Source organism: Herpailurus yagouaroundi, unplaced genomic scaffold, assembly GCF_014898765.1.
Source record: "Herpailurus yagouaroundi ecotype Mexico unplaced genomic scaffold, PumYag 100, whole genome shotgun sequence".
Taxonomy (NCBI): Eukaryota; Metazoa; Chordata; class Mammalia; order Carnivora; family Felidae; genus Herpailurus; species Herpailurus yagouaroundi.
This window is the reverse complement of record NW_024412391.1, coordinates 16,045,407-16,064,635: the sequence shown is the minus strand read 5'-3', so window position 1 is coordinate 16,064,635 and position 19,229 is coordinate 16,045,407. Positions and strand designations below refer to the sequence as shown.

The 19,229-nt window shown below is 42.9% G+C and overlaps 1 protein-coding gene across 1 annotated transcript in view; it reads right to left on the bottom strand.

The window, feature by feature from the left end:
* COPG2 (coat protein complex I subunit gamma 2) overlaps window positions 1-19,229 on the bottom strand; it is a 116,174-nt gene that overhangs the window by 39,517 nt on the left and 57,428 nt on the right. Inside the window, exons 12-20 of the mRNA XM_040471944.1 lie at window positions 17,863-18,051; window positions 13,118-13,213; window positions 12,553-12,796; window positions 9,918-9,993; window positions 8,989-9,092; window positions 8,358-8,483; window positions 7,055-7,117; window positions 6,462-6,601; window positions 5,622-5,793 (exon numbers count right to left, since the gene is read on the bottom strand). Of these exons, the coding sequence (XP_040327878.1) occupies window positions 5,622-5,793; window positions 6,462-6,601; window positions 7,055-7,117; window positions 8,358-8,483; window positions 8,989-9,092; window positions 9,918-9,993; window positions 12,553-12,796; window positions 13,118-13,213; window positions 17,863-18,051 (1,210 nt within the window). The remainder of the gene's footprint in view (window positions 1-5,621; window positions 5,794-6,461; window positions 6,602-7,054; window positions 7,118-8,357; window positions 8,484-8,988; window positions 9,093-9,917; window positions 9,994-12,552; window positions 12,797-13,117; window positions 13,214-17,862; window positions 18,052-19,229) is intronic.

The following is a 19,229-nucleotide window of genomic DNA, read 5'->3' as shown; positions in this document are numbered from 1 at the left end:
TGAATGTCCTGTGCCGAGAGGGATGGCAGAGGGCCCGGGGGAGGGAGCAGACGAGAGGCATCCAGAAACTGCCCCCCAAATGTGGACAAGGTATTGAAGAACCAACCCCCGGCCCCAGGAGGAAGAGGACAGCCTGCGAGGAAGCAGGGGTGGGGGGAGGCGGCCAGAGGAGAGGAGTCAGGAGAGCTGGTGGCCCGTTTGAAATGTTGGGGACAACGCTGTCAGTGCAGGGCATGGTGAGAAGATGAAAGGTCAGAGAAAGGACCAGGGAATGACCGCCCAAGTGGCCGACCCGAAACGTAGAGGGGTTAGCAGCGACATCAGCAGCAGGTGGATTCAGTACAGCACACTGGGACAAAGGTCCTGTCAAGAGGAAGAAGATGTGGCGGAAAAGACCCGTGACCCCTTCACGTGCCCGGCAGGTGGTAGGTGAAGAAGGACGGGACGCTGTGGATGGAGCAGAGGGTCTCTGAGCACACTGATGCTGCACACGGCGTAAAAGAGACAGTGGGGTCAGGAGAGCAGCCGTGAGAAGGTGGTTGTGGGATGGGATTTGTGTCAGGGGAGTCAACGGGACGAGAAGAGCGGCAGGCAGCGGGGGAGGAGGAGACAACCTGTGGCCGCCTGCGGGGCTCGGGTTTGGTAAAAGGGCATCGGGGAGAACGGAACCGCGCCCTGAAGAACTTCCCAGCAGCGGGGATGTCGGCAGGTCTGGGGGCCAAAGGGGAGGCCCGTGTGCTCATAAGGCCCAATGGTGGGAGCCCGCTAATGAATGTAAGAATGCATAGGTGCTGCTGTGTGACTGTGTGACAGTGTAGAATATTACAGAATATTTACAGCCGAATAAAGCCACATCGGTACGGTGCCGTCCCTTGGACTTTGAAAGGACGGCACTGGGCGCCGGTAACCGTGAACGCCACAGACGGCGACGCGCCATGTATACGTTCGCTGTTTTTCCAACGGAAGGGAGCGGAGGAAAAGTGGAAAGAAGTGGCTGAAATGAAATTGGAATTAAGCTGACAGTAGACTTAACTAAGTAATCTCGCAACTATTGGGCAACATTATAGTGGTGATGATCCACAGTGCTGCCTGTCAGCTTGATCACAGTTAATGGGATAAAGGGAACTGGGAGAAATACAGAAACATAAATGGTTGTAGAGAAACAGGTGGCTGCCTGCAAACTATCACGTAATCGCGTGGAAGCTGGCCGACTCGGGAGAATGCGCGGCCGTCCAGAGCTAAGTTTGGCAAGTGAAGCCTGGACGGAGGGCACCGGCTGCCATCCTCCAGTGCTTCTGGTGTCCAGATATGAAGGTGCGAGTAAGTCATGAGAGGAATTTGGAGTGATGAGAGTAGGTTAAGGAGGAAGTTCCCGAGTGGAACCCGGCCTGAGTGCTACGACCAAGCAGAGGTCTTTTCCCTACAGTCAAAAGAGGGAAAAGAGGAAATGAGCGGATATGCCACCTTTGTGGTGCATCGTGGAGAGGGGTTATCGTTTAAAACGGCAGCAACAAAGGTTTGTACCCTGACCACGGTGTGACGAGGGACAGGATGGGGAGACGGGTTGAAAGCCGCACAGCGGGAGTGTTAGAAATTTCAGCGTTTGAGGAAAGCCAGGGTGGGTACAAGGAGGAGGGGCAGGTGAGAGGAGATCTGAAACTGGGAATGTTGGTCCAGCTCGTGGGTCAAACTGGAGGAATATGGATTCTAAGGCTGGATGGATACAGATTCCAGGGATCAAGGCAGAGGGAAATGGTGGTTGAACACTAATTTCGACCTATCCTACTTTTTAAAGATCTGAGTAAAAACACAGATTATGTGCTTAGCTTGGAAAAGGGCAAAGTTTCCCGAGGGGCCGTGAATAAGGATCCCTGTGAGTGGCCGGAGGTGGGTAAAAGTGAACAACTCTGATGCAGATTTTACTTAATTGCAACTGTTCATAGTGTCGGGAGTTATATTATTGACATCGAACACCAAGTAATAGGATGGAGACCACAGATTCGTAAGAGGTAGGAGCCCATCGGAATCCTGCGGTAGCTCAAGAGCAGACGGAGGTTAAGGAGGTGCAGGTACCAAGTCGAGCACAGTTACGAATTGTTATGTGGGAGGCGGCGTCCCTAATGACAGAGAAAAGAGGCTCCTATACCTGGACTATTAAACTGGATCTTCGGATGGGTATCTTCTGTTGAAGACTTTTTAAGTGAGTTATTTAAATGAGTGAAAATGCTTTGAGACGAGAACTATGATGCACTCAAGGCCTGACAGTCCAATAATAAAAGCAATATAGGGGGTCACAGTGGTTGTGAATCATAATGGAACAAAAAGCTCAACAGGCAGGGGGCATCCTAGAGGTCGGGTGGGGGAAACAGTCCTAGAACGGTGCACATACCCGTAGTCTGTGCTCTCGGGGTGCAATAAACCTTCAGAGGAAAGCAAGTTGCTGAATGGGAAAGGGTGAGAAGAAAGAACGCTGCCCTGAAGGCTTTTCTAAGCATGTCTGCATAAAGGAGGAGTGGCCGGAGGACCGAAGACCGGTAGGACTAACTGAATAGAGACCTGGGATAATGGTCAGCTTCCCACAAACGGCCCGTGGTTTGAGGGGAGGATTTACGGGACCATCTTGATGTTGGGCTCGAGTACATTTTATCAGATGGCGTTTAGATTTTTTGCCCACGTATAAAGTAAGGGGGAGTGAGAAAGTTTAAAGATATAGCACAGACCAAGATAACCGTGGGAACCACTTCCTGGAGGTCAGAGGGTATGTCCTATGAACTGTGGAAGACTTGATTTTAAAGAGGATAAAGGCAGAAAGTGCATAGTTCCACGACCGAAACAACAACAGCTTCTGTTTATTGAGTGTTTACTATGTGTCTGGCACCATGCTAATCACCTTATTTAGTTTCATTTCATCTTTACGACAATCCTAACAAGCTTATGGAAATCTAAGAATTTGTCCAAGTTACCCAGTCCGTATGTAGCAGATCCAGATCCCAATCTGTCTCTCCCCAAAACCTATATTCCTTTCTATTATGATATACAGTTTTCAAGTTGAAAAAAATCAGTCTGTAGAATTTCTTTGTGTGTGTGTGTGTGTGTGTGTGTGTGTGTGATTGTATGGAAAATATACTTTTTGAAATAAGTAGAAGTAATATATAGATCTTCAGGTGATTAGAAAAATTCACAGTATTTGCAATGGGGAAAACGCAAAAAAAAAAAAAAAAAAAAAAAAAAAAAAAAAAAAAAAACAAAAAAAAAAACAAAAACGGGGTGGTGGTGGTGGTGGTGAAAGACTCTTATTACCATCTATGTCCTGGTATTTCACTTCTGTTCTTTGCACAGCAAAGACTTTGAATTGGCCATAGGTTAAAAATGTTAGAGTTTCTGACCAAGACTAAAGAATAGAAAGGAGTTTGATTTTAAGCAGGTATACGATGGGTCGACTAAAAATCGACTACTAACAATTAAATTTTAAAAGTCCGACTGTCGAGACAAAACTCCATTTCTTTTCTCCAAGACGCAAGGACAAGAGTTTATAACTATAAACAGTTTAACACAAATCGGAACACCCTTTGCCAAGTTTAACATAGAACAAAGAAAACTCTCCAAGTGCCAAATTTTTATGAACAAAATACTAACACACCATCAAGCAAAAGAGTCCATAGCCAGCAGACCAAAGGTTGAGACCTCTGGGCTAATTTGTAAGATCTGTGTTTTCAAAATAAAGTAACTCCTTAGAAAGGAGGGGTAAGGAAACCTTCCCGATACTTCCTCTCTTGGTAGAAATGTTTTTTCTTATCGTGGTTTGCTCCTGTACAATGTAATTTCTGTACTTTCAATATTGTTGTTTTCTGTATTTTGATATTGTAAAGTTGTATCTGTTGTATTCTGTTAAGACCACTCCCTGGGGTGTGAGGCACCTGACTTAGTTATCCAAGTGAGCCTGGGGAATTGGGAGGAGCTCGCATTCTCAGCTGGGAAGGGCTTGGTTCTTCAGTGAGTTCAGCATTTTGCTTCCCTTTAAAATTAAGTTGCAAAGTAATGGCATCCCTTAAACACCAGAAACCTTAGAAGTACAATAAGGGGAGGACTTTTGAGAAAAGGAGAGGTGGCTATTGGGGGGAAAAAAAACAATGATGCAGTGCAGTTTCCCAGGATGATGGCTGAAGCCCAGGGCTGTGTTAAGCCTGGGCCCAGATACTGGTTTGGACCAAGGGAAAATAAAGCTAGCTTTACTGAAGAGCACAGTACAGCCCATTTCATTGGTGGCTGGTGGACATACTTTCGACAAATGTAACCAGAGGGAAACAGACCAGGAGAGAAAGTGAAGCCGGAAGGGGATGGAGCTAGAGGAACTTCATAAAGGGATCAAGGAGGTAATTAGAAGTCAAAGCCAGATGGTCTAATGCTTGAAGGAGAAATATTGAAGGCCAGATAAGAAAGTGCCTTCCTACCCAGGGGGTTATGGATCCGGGGTGGTTGCAGGATAGAAGTGTAGGTCCGACTAGGGCCAGAGGGAACCACCTGGGATTCAGACCCAGCAACGGTGCCAACTTGAATCTACCTCGTGCTAGAGTGAGTAGCCTGGTCTATCGTCCGACGCAGAGGAGATTGGGCAGGGGCTCCCAGAACCAACATCTGAAGAGGGAGTTGGGAGAGGGGCTAAGAGAAGGCAGGTTAAGCCCCAGACGGAACTGAATGATGACCAGGGATAACTATTTACTAGTACTTTTACGATTTCTTGTAACTCTGTAACTTCCCCAGTATTTGTTAATTTTGTTAACTTCTGTTTTTTCCTGTACCGGTAGTAAAAATTGTTTTTTCGTGTACTGGTAGTAAAAATTGTTTTTTCCTGTACTAGTAATAAAAATTGTTGAAAACATCAATGCGATAGGTGTGCTTATTTCTGTAAAAACTGGGTAACAGTGTCGGAGTGAATCCGAGAAGAGCTCAGGTGGGAAAACGGGAAAAGAAAATCAAGTGCAATAAATACTTGACATTCATTCAGAGAGGTCGGTCACAAGACCTCAAACCCCAAGTTTGTACATCCTGTTGGCCCTAGCCGTTGGCTCTCCTTCAGAGGTCTCCCCACCCCTCCCTCAAGAGCGCATATGGGCCAAGGAGAGACTTCCAGTGCCCTTCCCAAATGTGGAGATACAGAGGCTGGCTAAGCCACTCGTCAGGATGAGTCCTACTCTCAGACTTGTGCTGTAGGACCCCCAGAAACGATGATCTTAAAATGCCATGGAGCTACTGAATACAAAGTCCTTAGGAGGCCCCCGAAAAAAATCTTGAGAAGTAGGCTACGATCCTTCACAGGCGACACCAGGTACACGAACCCTCATTCGTGGTCACACTGTTACAACAGAAAGCACGGGTTCCTTTCGGAGCCACCGCCGTATACGTTCAGTTTAAACGTCCCGCAAGTATTACTTAGAGACCTGGTCATAAAATTGGTATTTCTGCAGGAGTTAATTTTATCAATATAAATATACTATCATTGTCCTTGCATGTAATTCTGGAAGAGAACCATATTCCTGACCCCCAAACATCTGCCCAGACGTTTAAGAGCTCAAGTTGCCCTGCGTTCTGAACCTTATCTCCTCCCTTCTGTGGGTTAGTACCTGCTGTCGAATCATCATCAGGCAAACGAACAAGAGTGTAACATATTCCTGGTTGGTTATAAGGGAGGCTGGGGGCTGGGATGCAGCACAGCACTTCGTAGGAATCTGATGGTTCCACCTGCACTGTCACTTTCTCCAGCAGCTGGTCATTGAGAGTATTGGTGCATTCAAACTGAAAAGTGAGCAGACAGAAAAGCTATGGTGGAGGAGAACTGATTTCCAGCAAGTTGTTCCTTCCCACCCATAATCCACAACTCTGTTCTGGGGCCCACTGTCCCTTTCCTGTCTACACTGTCCTGCAGGTCCCCTCCTAAGACTTCTCTCGAGGCAACACGACAGCCTTGAGTTCTTTTTGTTTGTATTATTCATCAGTTTTTTGCTTCGTCCTGAGACTGCGGTCTACGGAACAAGACGGTAGAAGTCTGACAGCTAAGAAGCAAACTGAAATCCAAGTTCTTGGAACAAGCCACTTAATTTACCCTGATGTTAAATGAGGGTTATTTTTTAATAGGTTATATACTTGATGTTGTGCCAGCTACTTCAGACATCTCGGTTTTACGTCCTTTTAAAGTTTAACCGTCATTGATTTTGAGATTGAAAAAAAAAATAAATAAAAAATAAAAAATAAAAAAATAAAAAAAATAAAAAATAAATAAACTTTAACCATCATACGAAGGCATTTCTACAGCTACTGAGTCAGGGAAAAAACCCAGAAATGAGGCCAAGTTACTGCTCAGTAAAATCATAATCATAAACTAGAATCATACACCAAAGGGGAGTCGATACTCATCTCTAAAGCACACGGAGCCAGGGCGGGAACCGGGATAGCCCTTCTCTCACCTGGAACACGATGTGATCGGTAAACATGTGCTTGATACAACGAACAAAATATTCTGTCTCTGCTTCTGTAAGTTGAACAGGCTCAGAAGACTTGAACAAGGGTCCTAGATTCATAAACTCGGGAACAGCGGCCAATTGTTCTTTCAAGGAAAAAAAAAAAAAAAAAAAAAAGAAGAAAGTCACAGAGGAAAAGACATGCCTCTGGGTGCCTCAAATGTTTTAAGTTGCCGCTGCTTCACTAACAGTTGGAAGGCTCTCCTAGAATGTCCCCGCGCGTTAGTGAAGTCACCTTTTATGAGAGTTTATCTATTGAATTACTACAAAGAAAAATAAATAAATTCCTAGTATTGTAAAATTTGAGTTCCCCATTAACCAAGACACCTCGTAAGAACAACTCTCCCAGTTAGTGACTTAGCAGTTGGAAATTGAAAAGTCCCAGGGATTCCAGGTAGCCGCCACTCATGACGATAAATGATTCGCACAAAGGTTTCCAGGGCTGAGAATTAATCAACTTGAATAAAAGTAGTGGACTTCATTATATTTACCGTGCCTGGGGTGAGAGACTATTACTTCTACCCATTAAGTCATCATACCTTGGAAAATGTCTTGCCTGGAAGGAGCCAGCTTCTCTGGCTTGGTAGCCACGAGTGTGATTTCTGCAAAGACAGATGTGAACAGTCAAATGAGCCTCCCGCCCACTGTCAAGCTAAAAAACGCAGACAGAAACTTCTAGCAGATGTACAAGGAGCTATTCCCTAAATTATACCAGTCGGTTCTCTGTCCCCCTTTTCAGAGAGATGCTCATATTGAAATGTATTTAGTGAATGTAGTTTGTGAAATAATCAGTGGCCCTAAAAATCCAGAATTTGCTTTAAAGGGACCAGGACGTCCCAAAAAACCCAAACTACTAAAAGGCGCAATTTATACAACAGACCTCATGACCAAGACGGAAAGATGAGTTGTGTCCTAATAGAAAAACTGAGAATGTGGAAGGTTAGAAGATCTCTCTCCTCCTCACCTCGAGCCACTAAACTCTTTTCTTTTTTGAGTTTTAAAGTGAGATATTCTTTGGGAATATTTTTTATGAGCTTGTGCCATACATTCTTTCACAACAAGCCTCCGGTAGCAAAATTAAGAATTTCCCAATCTCAGAAAATAAAAACGGCAGCTGGCAGCATAGTCACTGCCCTGAGACACGCAGTGACCACGAACTTCACACGCGGGAACACTTAGCAGCGAGAGAAGAAAAAACTCAATCTGGGTCACGTTTCATACTCTATGAGAAAACCAGGAAAAAACTTTTAAAAACCCTAATTAAAAAAATACATCCGGGGCGCCTGGGTGGCTCAGTCGGTTGGGCGTCCGACTTCGGCTCAGGTCATGATCTCGCGGTTCGTGGGTTCGGGCCCCGTGTCGGGCTCTGTGCTGACAGCTCAGAGCCTGGAGCCTGCTTCCGATTCTGTCTCCCTCCCTCTCTGCCCCTCCCCCACTCACACCTCTGTCTCTCTCTCAAAAATAAAGATTAAAAAAAATAATAAAAAATAAAAAACACACCCAGGGACGCCTGGGTGGCTCAGTCGGTTAGGCCTCCAATTCTTGATTTTTGGCTCAGGTCATGATCTCACAGTTAGTTCGTGGGTTCAAACCCCACGTCGGGACTCTGTGCTGACAGTGCAGAGCCTCCTTGGGATTCTCTGTTTCCCTCTCTCTCTGCCCCTCCCTGCTCTCTAAATAAATAAACATTAAAAAAAAAAAAAATCCATGTTAGTTCCATAAGATTCAGGAGCGACGATTAAACAAATCAAAGAAGTCTTTGCGAAAATATACTAACAGCATATTTCACTGGTGCAAAATCACTCACACATAGGAAAACTAACAGTAAAGTGTTCCCGTTACCTGCTTTCTGTTCAAAGACAGGAGCCATAGCAAGAGGAATGGATTTCATGTCAAAGGGCTTTTCTGAAGGCTCCAACGTGTACTGGTGTAAGGCTTTCTCCATCCCCGGCACAGAGACAGTGAGGCCTACAAAATAGAAATCTCAGCATTCTAACTCCTTGCCAATCCTAGGATCCAGACAGGCCCAGATGTGTAGTATTTATCTAAGCTTCCTGAAGAAAGAGAAGGATTAAGCCACAGACTTTATAACTTAAATGGTTAAAAACGAAGCTGTCTTATAAGACTGCCTTCTAATTTTGCCCAAGGAAGCATGGGAGCAGAGCATCAAGATATCCAACAAATTAGAAGTACCTTCCAGGAAAGAAAGCAACTTAGCCACGTGGGAACAACCGTAACATAGAGGGAAAAGGTAGAGCCAATCCAGAGGAAGTTCAAGGAGAACCAGCAACAAGCAGTGCTCTCCGGGCCCTTACATACTTTCGGTTCCCCTAGAAATGGAAGCGCATGCAAAGACAAACGACAAGCATGTGCCTAGTGAAGTCGGCTCTTAATGCAGATCACAAGATAATGCTTCCAAGATGCCATTTGGGGACCAAAAACGTATTTGTCTCCATTCCTGGCTCTCACTGACCGTTGAAGATGTAGGTAGCATTCAGTGACATCTGCCTCTGCTGTAGCACATTCAGATAGAAAGTAGCTCTGTCCCGAACCTCATCATCAGTATCCATCATACACCTGTCCAGGGGACACAGAAGAGGCCTGTCACAGCACCCTCAAGTTTTCTGAGAGCTTGCTTTCCCACCATACCCAAACGACACAGAGCAGGCTATCCGACACTACCTTTGGAAAAGAGCTCAACAGCCAACAGTGGATCCTACAATCTCCATAAATTTGGGAGACTGTCCTGAACTGGTAAAGAAATAGGGTCTTTATGAACCAGAAGCACTACATAAGCAGGCATTAAAATGATTAGGAAGAATACAAAAACATGAGATAGCAGGTTGGAGTCTAGTCTTGAATATGCAGCCACATGACCCTGGTAAAGACTCAGACTTCTTCATCATTAAGAGATGGGACCATTATGCTTTCTAAGGATACTAAAAAGGATTCAGAATCCAGCCACTGTTACTACTCAAATGGCAATTTGTTTTACTTCAACCAGCCAGCCTTTAGCTTATAATTTTTCTGCTTCAATTATAAGATGTAATCACAGAGTATTTGCTAAAGCAGATCTTTTCCTCATCAAGTAGGGAACCATGGAAACCATGAAAAGCTGATTTTTCAACTCTCCATAGTGAATTACTTTGAAGTTGGCCCCTATTCTGCAAATTGAGGCACATATATTTAAGTCACTTCCTCAAACTCCACGGGAGAAAGTCAAAATCAAATCTACGTGTGCACACACAATTACTAGAAAGATAACAAAAATGCCATTCGCCCCTGACTTATTCCATCAGTTCTACTCTTAGGCTCCACGAAACATTTGATATGGTACAATGAAGCATTGTCTGTTCAGTCATATGGCGTCCTTAAAAAAAAAAAAAAAAAAGACATACTTACCTTTGTAAGAGGACAAGGATGCTTGGGAGAAGATTCTCATTTTGAGCCCCAAATTTAGCCAAAGCACTCACAGCAGCTACAATGAAGCATAAAACAGAACAACATAAATACTGTATTGGTTTCTCAGGGTTGCGCAGTAATTACTCAAAAAACGAAAAACAAAACAAAAGCCACAAAAAGAAGCTTCCCCGTGTTCAGTGGGAATAAACTCTCTTAATTTGTGTATTTCTTGATTTTATCTCTTTGACCCATTTAAGCCTAACTAGAAATCTGCAGGCCCAAGACAGCTATGGATAGGAAAATTCTCTATGCACGGAGAAAAAAGAATCGTGTGTGTGTGTGTGTATATATATATATATACATATATATATGTATACGCATGTATACGCATATATGCATATGTATGTATATATATGTATATATACATACATATACATATATGTGTATATATACGTATACATATATATACACATACATATATACACATATATACATATACATACACATACATATATATACACATATACATATATATGTATGTATATATATATGTATGTGTATATATATGTATGTATATATATATATATAGGCCTTCCTCCACTCTGACCACAGCCCCCTGTATACCACAGTGACGTAATTAAGCTCTAACCCAACCAACCAGCCCCAAGCATAAAAAGCAACTCTACTTTAAATTCACTCCATTCAGGAAAAGATTTATTGCTTACCTAACTTTTGTCGGGAGTGGTGCCGGGGGTAGAAAGAGAAAAGACACAGTCCCTGATCTCAGGGAGTTGGACTCTAGTGGAGAAGACAGGTAAGTAAAGAGACAATGACAACGTGGTAAAGTCCACGGCAGAACTACATCCAGGATGCTACGTGAGAAGGGAGAGAGAGGAGCCTAAATCAGAACTGCTGGAGAAGTGACCCAGGGATGGACGCTTGCTACCTGCGCTAAAACTTGAGGGGACAAGTCAAGTTAGCCGGAGGGAAAGGGCGGGGAAGGAGCGCCACAGGCAGAGAGAACAAATCCAAGGCAGGGGGAGGCAGTGACACGACGAAACAGATACGCTTGAGCCTCACGCTTCTTAGGACCGGACATCGAATACGGGGCACACCTGCGTTATTTGTAACAGGGCGCATTACGAACTGGCTGTTCGTAAGCAGACTCTGTGCGCCAAGGCCATTTTGGAAGCCAAGTGTGGAGAACAGACTGGACCCCTGTGAGACTACCATGCGGTCGGACTAGGCGGGCATCTGAAATGGAGGAGGGCCTACACCAGCACTTGGGGAAACAGAAAAGAGAGAATGCAGAAACGCTAAGGTGGCGGAGTTGACGTGACTTTGTCAGGGGGCCGATGGGGCTTCTAAAACGGCAGAATACGCTTCCGTCTTCACGGCTGAGTGGATGGTAAAGGTGAGGACTTCCATTTGGGTTGCATCTGAAGTGCCTTAGGCAGGGGCATACAAGTTCAGGAAAGAGACCCGGACCACAATGCCACGGCATAGCGGTGGAGCTCGGAAAAGGACCCCCACAAAAGACAGCGTTATAGCCATTAGTACGAAGTGTGTGTATTCTCAAGTGTGTATTTTTTGAGGGTGTATTTTTAAGTTGGTAAGACAGACCCCCAAGGGAAACGAGCATTTTAAGGAACGAAAGAGAAGCCTTACAAATCAGACCGGGGAGGGACGGAAGTCACGGGCTCTCGTGGACACCGAGCGGAGAGTTTCAAGATGTGTTCAGCCACTCATTCAGGCCGAAGGAGGTGAACAAAGGTAAGAACTTGATTTTCCAACTAGCTTATCGGTAATTTTAAAAATTAGCTTCGGAGGGCTTTTAAGGGAGAGAGCCAGTTTATTGTGCGTTGAAGAAAAAAATGGGGAATAAATTCACGGAGGCAGTTAGTAACGGCTGCTTCAAGTTTACCTGACAGGGGAGGTATAGTCAATACCTAGTAAGAAACAGTGCATCAGGGGAAGGTTTATATATATATTTTTTTATAAATTTTCTGGAATATTTATTCATTTTTTTGAGGGAGAGAGAACAAGAACAAGCGGGAAAGGGACAGAGACAGAGAAGGAGACACAGAATCCGAAGCAGACTCCAGGCTCTGAGCTGTCAGCGCAGAGCCCGACGAGGGGCTCGAACTCACGAACCGCGAGATCATGACCTGAGCTGAAGTCGGACTCTTAACCGACTGAGCCACCCAGGTGCCCCAGTTTATATTTTTAATAGGAGAGCTTTTCACCTGTTCATATGCTCAGGGGAAGGAATGATTAGAGAGGAGGAAGTAAAAAAAAATGTCCTAAGATCTCTTGAAAAAGTCACTTAAAAATACACACACACACACACACTTCATACTAATGGCTCTAAGTCTGAAAAAAACCACCTGATGCCATCACAGCATTCCTATCATACTGAAAGTCAAGAGTTATCTGTCTCTAACCAGCAGCAGAAATCCGGATGGAAACCGAGCGCCAACCAAGAGCTGCGTTATCTGGCCCAAGTAGGTCCCAAGCCCCCACCCTCACTCAGACCTTGCAACTTCATTTTCCAATTTCATCACCACCCCCTCTGAGTTAATAAGCATTTCAGAGGATTAGGAGTCCCGTCGGTACCAGCGTTCCAATGACTCACCAGCTCTGACAGCCTCGTTCTCCAGTACGACCCTATTAAAGATAAAGCGGATATACTTGGAGGGGACGGGCGTTCTGGGGCCCTCTTTGCCCAACAAGTGTAGAATCTTAGTGGCCAGAACAGTGTGCTCACAGTCCTCAATGAATTCACAAAGGTGGGCTAGACCGGCTTCTTTACCCTCGGGGTTCTCTTCCACAATGCTGATTATGCAGTCCACGATGGCTCGCTTATATTCAAAGCCTCCCTGGCAAAAGAGAAAACTGCCATTCATTCGGAGGAGGAGGACGCTTTTTGAAGAAATGCTTCTAACTCCGAGGCTCAAGCTTATCATATTCAAATTTCCTTTCCTTTCCCTTCTGAAAGAAACAAAAGTGTCTGGGCTCCCAGTGCTAAAACAACAGCATGTTTAGTGATGAGAAGACGGCGACCAGAATTAAGCACACTATTTCGGAGGCATGCTGAGAGGATAAAGCTGTTTTAAATAACGACGGATGGGATCTCATGGGAATCGGTAAGAATTTGAGAGAGCAACTTTCTATGATGAGAATGTGTCTTGTCTACCTACATCATCTCGGAGCATGTTGGAGAGGAAAGTCATCATGACGCTGTGCTTTCGAGGGTATTTCTGGCAGAGAGCACTGATTGCCTGTACAACCACCACCTGTAGAAAAACACAGAAAGGATGTTCGTCTCTACAGCTTTAGCTACGAGGCACACTTTGCCTCTTACTGGCTGCAAACTAAGAAGGCGCTGTAGTTACCTCAAATGGCAATAAGGCTTCTTCTCCGTGAAGGACCGGGTAGGAGGGCTCAAAGGAAAATAAACAACAATTTTCAAGAGACCCCCATCCCCTTGCTCCAAGCACATAAGCCCAGAAAAATTTTAAAGTCAACAGTGAAGAGAAAAAGCGTCAACAGACCGATTTCCGTAGAAGAAAGAGTTACTGAGGAACTAGTTCACAAAATGGTTTCTAGGAAAATGTTACAACTTAACTTTAAAGACCAGTGTCGAGAAGTAAGTAGGGTGTGAAATTTTACCCTACTTGCAAGCTAACACGTTAGTCTGCAATTTCATGGATTGCTGGGAGAGAAAACACGGGACTCCTGGATCAGAGATGGGCGGCTAAATACTCACAGCAATGGCAGTAGTTAGAGCATCAGCATCTGGGGGCAGTATCCTCGGCCCCAATTCCCAGAGGGCAATGCGAAAAGGGCCACGGTAGCTCTCATTAGAGAAGAACCCTGAGGTATGGAACTCAAATATTTTACATCTTTATTATACTGGACAGTGAGCATGCCTGCTTTTTGCTCTAGAGAAAGCACTAGGTGTATCTTCTAGGTAAAGGTGGAAACCTGCCTTTTAATTTTTAATTTTTTAATTTTTAAATGTTTACTTATTTTTGAGAGAGACACACGCGCACACACACACACACACACACACACACACACACACACAGTGCGAGCCAGGGAGGAACAGACAGAGAGGGAGACACAGAATCTGAAGCAGACTCCAGGCCCTGAGCTGTTAGCACAGAGCCCGACTTGGGGGGGGGGCCTCGAACCCGCGAACCGTGAGATCATGACCTGAGCCGAAGTCAGACGCTTCACCCACTGAGCCACCCAGGCAACCCAGTTTTATTTTTTTTTTAATGTTTATTTATTTTTGAGACAGAGCGAGAGAGAGCATGAGTGGGAGAGGGGCAGAGAGAGAGGGAGACATAGAATCTGATGCAGGGTACAGGCTCTGAGCTGTCAGCACAGAGCCTGATGTAGGGCTTGAACCCATGAACCATGAGATCATGACCTAAGCTGAAGTCGGACCCTTAACCAACTGAGCCAACTAGGCTCCCCTGTCCTTTACTTTTAGAGGGAGAAGCTATTATCTCTAAGGCTGGAAGAGATCTTGAACTACACAAAGGGAACATGTACATGCGTAACTAATGAGATCTAATGGATACAAACGTGTATAATAGCAACAACAGACAATATCAGAAAAGCATTTTAAGAACATTCAAAACTAACATAAACATACTATAAAATATTAAGGCACAACAGTACGCTTGAACAAATTAAAAGATATCCCTTGTTCTCGGATAGGATGTCTCAACAACATCAAGATGATATCTGTTCTCCCCTACGTTAACTTACAAAGTCAATGTGATCCCAATAAAAATGTCAATGAGATTTTTCATGAAGCTAGACAAGTTAGTACTAAAATTCACAAGGAAAAATAAACACGTAAGAATAGCTAGAGAAAAAAAACCAAAGAGGGGGTATTAATCCTTCCTATAAAGCTCGTATATTTATTTATTTATTTTTTTTTTTTTTAATTTTTTTTTTCAACGTTTATTTATTTTTGGGACAGAGAGAGACAGAGCATGAACGGGGGAGGGGCAGAGAGAGAGGGAGACACAGAATCGGAAACAGGCTCCAGGCTCTGAGCCATCAGCCCAGAGCCCGACGCGGGGCTCGAACTCCCGGACCGTGAGATCGTGACCTGGCTGAAGTCAGACGCTTAACCGACTGTGCCACCCAGGCGCCCCAAGCTCGTATATTTAAAATAGTGTGTGGTACTGATGTATGACTAAATGAACAACAAAACAGAACAGAAAGCCCAAAGATAGACCCACGTACGTATGGAAACTTCGTATATGATAAAGGGGGTGTCTCAAACCACTGGGGCAAAGACCCGTCTTTTAAATAAAATTTGGAGGCAGGGAGAGCAACGAAATAATCATTGAAAAAGGATAAGATTATGGGGCGCCTGGGTGGCGCAGTCGGTTAAGCGTCACGATCTCACGGTCCGTGAGTTCGAGCCCCGCGTCAGGCTCTGGGCTGATGGCTCAGAGCCTGGAGCCTGTTTCCGATTCTGTGTCTCCCTCTCTCTCTGCCCCTCCCCCGTTCATGCTCTGTCTCTCTCTGTCCCAAAAATAAATAAACGTTGAAAAAAAAATATTTATAAAAAAAAAAAAAAAAGAAAAAGGATAAGATTAGATCCATTTCTCATACTGTATGTAATAATAAAACCCAATGGATCAGAGATTTAAATGTAAAACATGAAACTATATATACACTGAAGAAATCATAGATGAATCCTTATTCACCCAATCAGAATCTATAATCTGAAGGGAAAGGCTTTCTAACTATTCCCCAAAAGTCAAATGCAACAAGATGGACAAATCTGACTACATAAAAAGAACGAACTTTCGCATAAATAAAATATGAAAGACATCAGAAGAAAAGTCCAAAGACAAATGACAAATGGGGAGAAAATATCACATTTCACAGATAAAGAGCTAATATCCCTACTATATAAAAAACCTGAAATAACTGAGGAAATAAAAGACCAAACTTCCTACAGAAGAAGATGGAGAAAAGAGATGAGCAAACAATATTCAAAAAGAATTATTAAATGATCTTCAAAAATGTAAAAAGATGTTTACCTTCCTTCATAAGAGAAACTCATTAAAACTACACTGAGATACATTCTCTCACCCATCAGGTTGGCAAAACTTCAAAATACAAGCCACTCTACTGGTGAGACTATGGGGAAACTGGCACTCTATTACACTGCTGGTGCAATTTAGCATTCTGCACAAAACTGCATGTCGATTTACCCTTCAACCTAGCATGTGACCTTCTAGGAAGTGACCCTGAGATGCACCTCCAACATTTTGAGAAAACATACGCACAAGGTTATCCGCTGCAGTTATTTGTAATTGCAAAAGACTGAAACCTAAATGTCTAAGCACAGGAGGCTCATTCAGTAAGCTCTACTACAAAATGACCGTCATAATCTCCCAAGGTTCCCCAGGATTCAAAATGTCCACCTGAATATACAGGCTACATTTGTTTTTTTTTAAAGTCTAGATATATACTAGAAGGGAGTAAATAGAGCCAGTTATACTTCTTGGCTGACAATTAAATAAGAAAGAAATAATAACATCTTTCTACTTTAATTCTTTTAACTGAAATTTATTTTATTGTTCTTTTGATCATCTCTGACACATTCTCACCAGTTCTATTCAACACTGTAGTGGAAGTCCTAGTCATTTTAATTAGGCAAGAAGAAAAAGAAAGGGAAGGCTTTTAGATTGTAAATGAAGAAGTAAAACGGTCTCTATTCACAGATAACATGATTATTTATATAGACAACCCTAAGGAATGCATAACAACTACTAGAACCAATAAGGTTTCAGTATCAGAAAGGATACCAAGTTATGAGAAAAAAAAAGTATTTTTATATACTACTAGCAAACAATAAAACAGAAATTTTAATAGAAAAAAAAGCATAAAATATTTATAATTTAGCAAAAGATGAGCAAGACCAATAGAGTAATTGGTAATAAACATTACTCAGAGACATTAAAGAAGACCTATATAAAGGCAGAGGTATACCATATTCATGAACTGGAAGAATATGGTTATGATGTCAGTTCTCCCCATATTTATTTATAGATTCAACATAACCCCAATCATAATCCTAACTGACTTTGTTTTATACAAATTATAAGCCAGCTCTAAATTTTATATGGAAATGTCAAGGACCTATAATATTAAAAAAGGGCAAATTGAAAGAACATACTACTTGACACTTAAAGAGGTACCATAAAGCTACATTAATCAATACAGTTTGGTAATGACACAGGATTGACAAAGAGATCAACAGAATATTCTAAGGAGCCCAGATATATACCTACAATTATATAATTGTCTGCTTTTCAGACAAAGATCTCAAAGCATTCCAATGGGGAAAGAGAATTCTTTTCAACAAATTATGTTGGAATGACTAGATATTAGTATGGAAAAAACCTGAACTTATCACATGCAATACATAAATATTAATTCAAATTGGATCATAGGCCAAAATGTAAAAGCTGAAACCATAAAACATTTAAAAAACAAGAAAGTATCTTTAAGGCTTGGAAGTAGACAAAACAATAACGGTAAAAGAAAAAGATTAATAAATTAGACTTCAGAAAAATTTAACACTTTTGCTCATCCAAAGACACTGTGAAGGGGCGCCTGGATGGATGAGTCAGTTAAGCATCCAACTTCGGCTCAGGTCATGATCTCACGGTTTGTGAGTTTGAGCCCCGCATCGGGCTCTGTACTGACAGCTCAGAGCCTGAAGCCTGCTTCGGATTCTGTGTGTGTCTCTCTCTCTCTCTGCCCCTCCCCCGCTCATGCGCTGTCTCTCTCTGTCTCAAAAATAAATAAGCATTAAAAAAATAATAATAATAAGACACTGTTAAGAAAAGAAATAGGCAAGCCAGAGACTGGGAGAAAACAATCATATTTAAACTTTTACCTTGAACTCGTCTGAGATTTCAGACACAAAAGAAGATATCTGTTTCATGAGCCTGTCCACACTGCTCTCACTCCCTGTTTTGAGGAGTGTAGTAATGGCCAGGGTAGCAATGCTTCTGTTTGAGTCTGTGATCAAGTTTTCTAAGTCCAGATTGCAGGCAGTAACAGCAGAGGGGTGCTTCATTGCCACCTTGTGGAAGGGCAAGAAAAATAAATTAAGCAAACTGCTATTGCTGAAGACCGGAACTTTAAAAAACAATGAAAGAAAAAAATAGAAATTTTAATTAAGGTAAGTGACTTTTAAAAATCTAAATGGGGGTGGGGGGGTGCGCCTGGGTGGCTCAGTTGGTTGAGCGTCCGACTTTGGCTCAGGTCATGATCTCACAGCTCATGAGTTCAAGCCCCGTGTCGGGCTCTTGTGCTGACAGCTCAGAGCCTGGAGCCTGCTTCGGATTCTGTGTCTCCCGCTCTCTCTGCCCCTAACCCACTCACATTCTGTCTCTGTCTCTCTCAAAAATAAATAAACATTAAAAAAAAAATTTTTTTTTTTAATCTAAATGGGACAATATAGGTCCAAAGTAATTGTTTCAAGAAGAACATTTCCAATTAATACGGTATGAAATAGCATTTGGTAAATGATTTACTGCCAGAGTCATAGTGTATAACAGCATTTCTCTTCCTAGGTTTCTATAACCTTTATAACAATATCGTAGTCCGTGTTTTATTACACTTGGCCTGTTTTTCTTTATAGTACATGTGTACGTGGATGTCTATTCTACTAGATGTAAGGATCTCGGAGAATTGCACCTAGTGTGGTAAATACTGCTCAAAGAGTGTTAATGGCTTATCACTTAGAAAACATTTCTGTCTTTAAGCAAACTCCAGCCAAATTGGTTTGTTCATGCTCATCACAACATGTCTATCATCTGGCTTCTTTGCTTCTGTCAAAATTGTTCACCCCTCTGACTATCTCAATACTGGTATAGAATCCATTACCCACAATTTAAAAAAATTTGAAAACTCAGCAAAGCATTGGCATCGAAATTCATTTTAACAGGAAAATCCGACCCACACTAATGTAAAACTAGTTAAATAATAATTTAAGAGGACAGTCATATATATACCACAGAAATATTAATGTGTCTAATGGCAGGGTATCGCTCGAGGTTCAGTGGGGTGAGTATGTAAGAGATAGAACCATATCACCTTCCTAAAACTCACACAATACTGAATTCTGAGACACATCTGGCCCTAATATTACAGATAAAAGAATGTGGACCTATGTCAACTCTTTAAAATATAACTCTAATTGTTATTCTCTATTGGGACACCTGGGTGGCTCTGTCAGTTAAGCGTCCGACTCTCAGT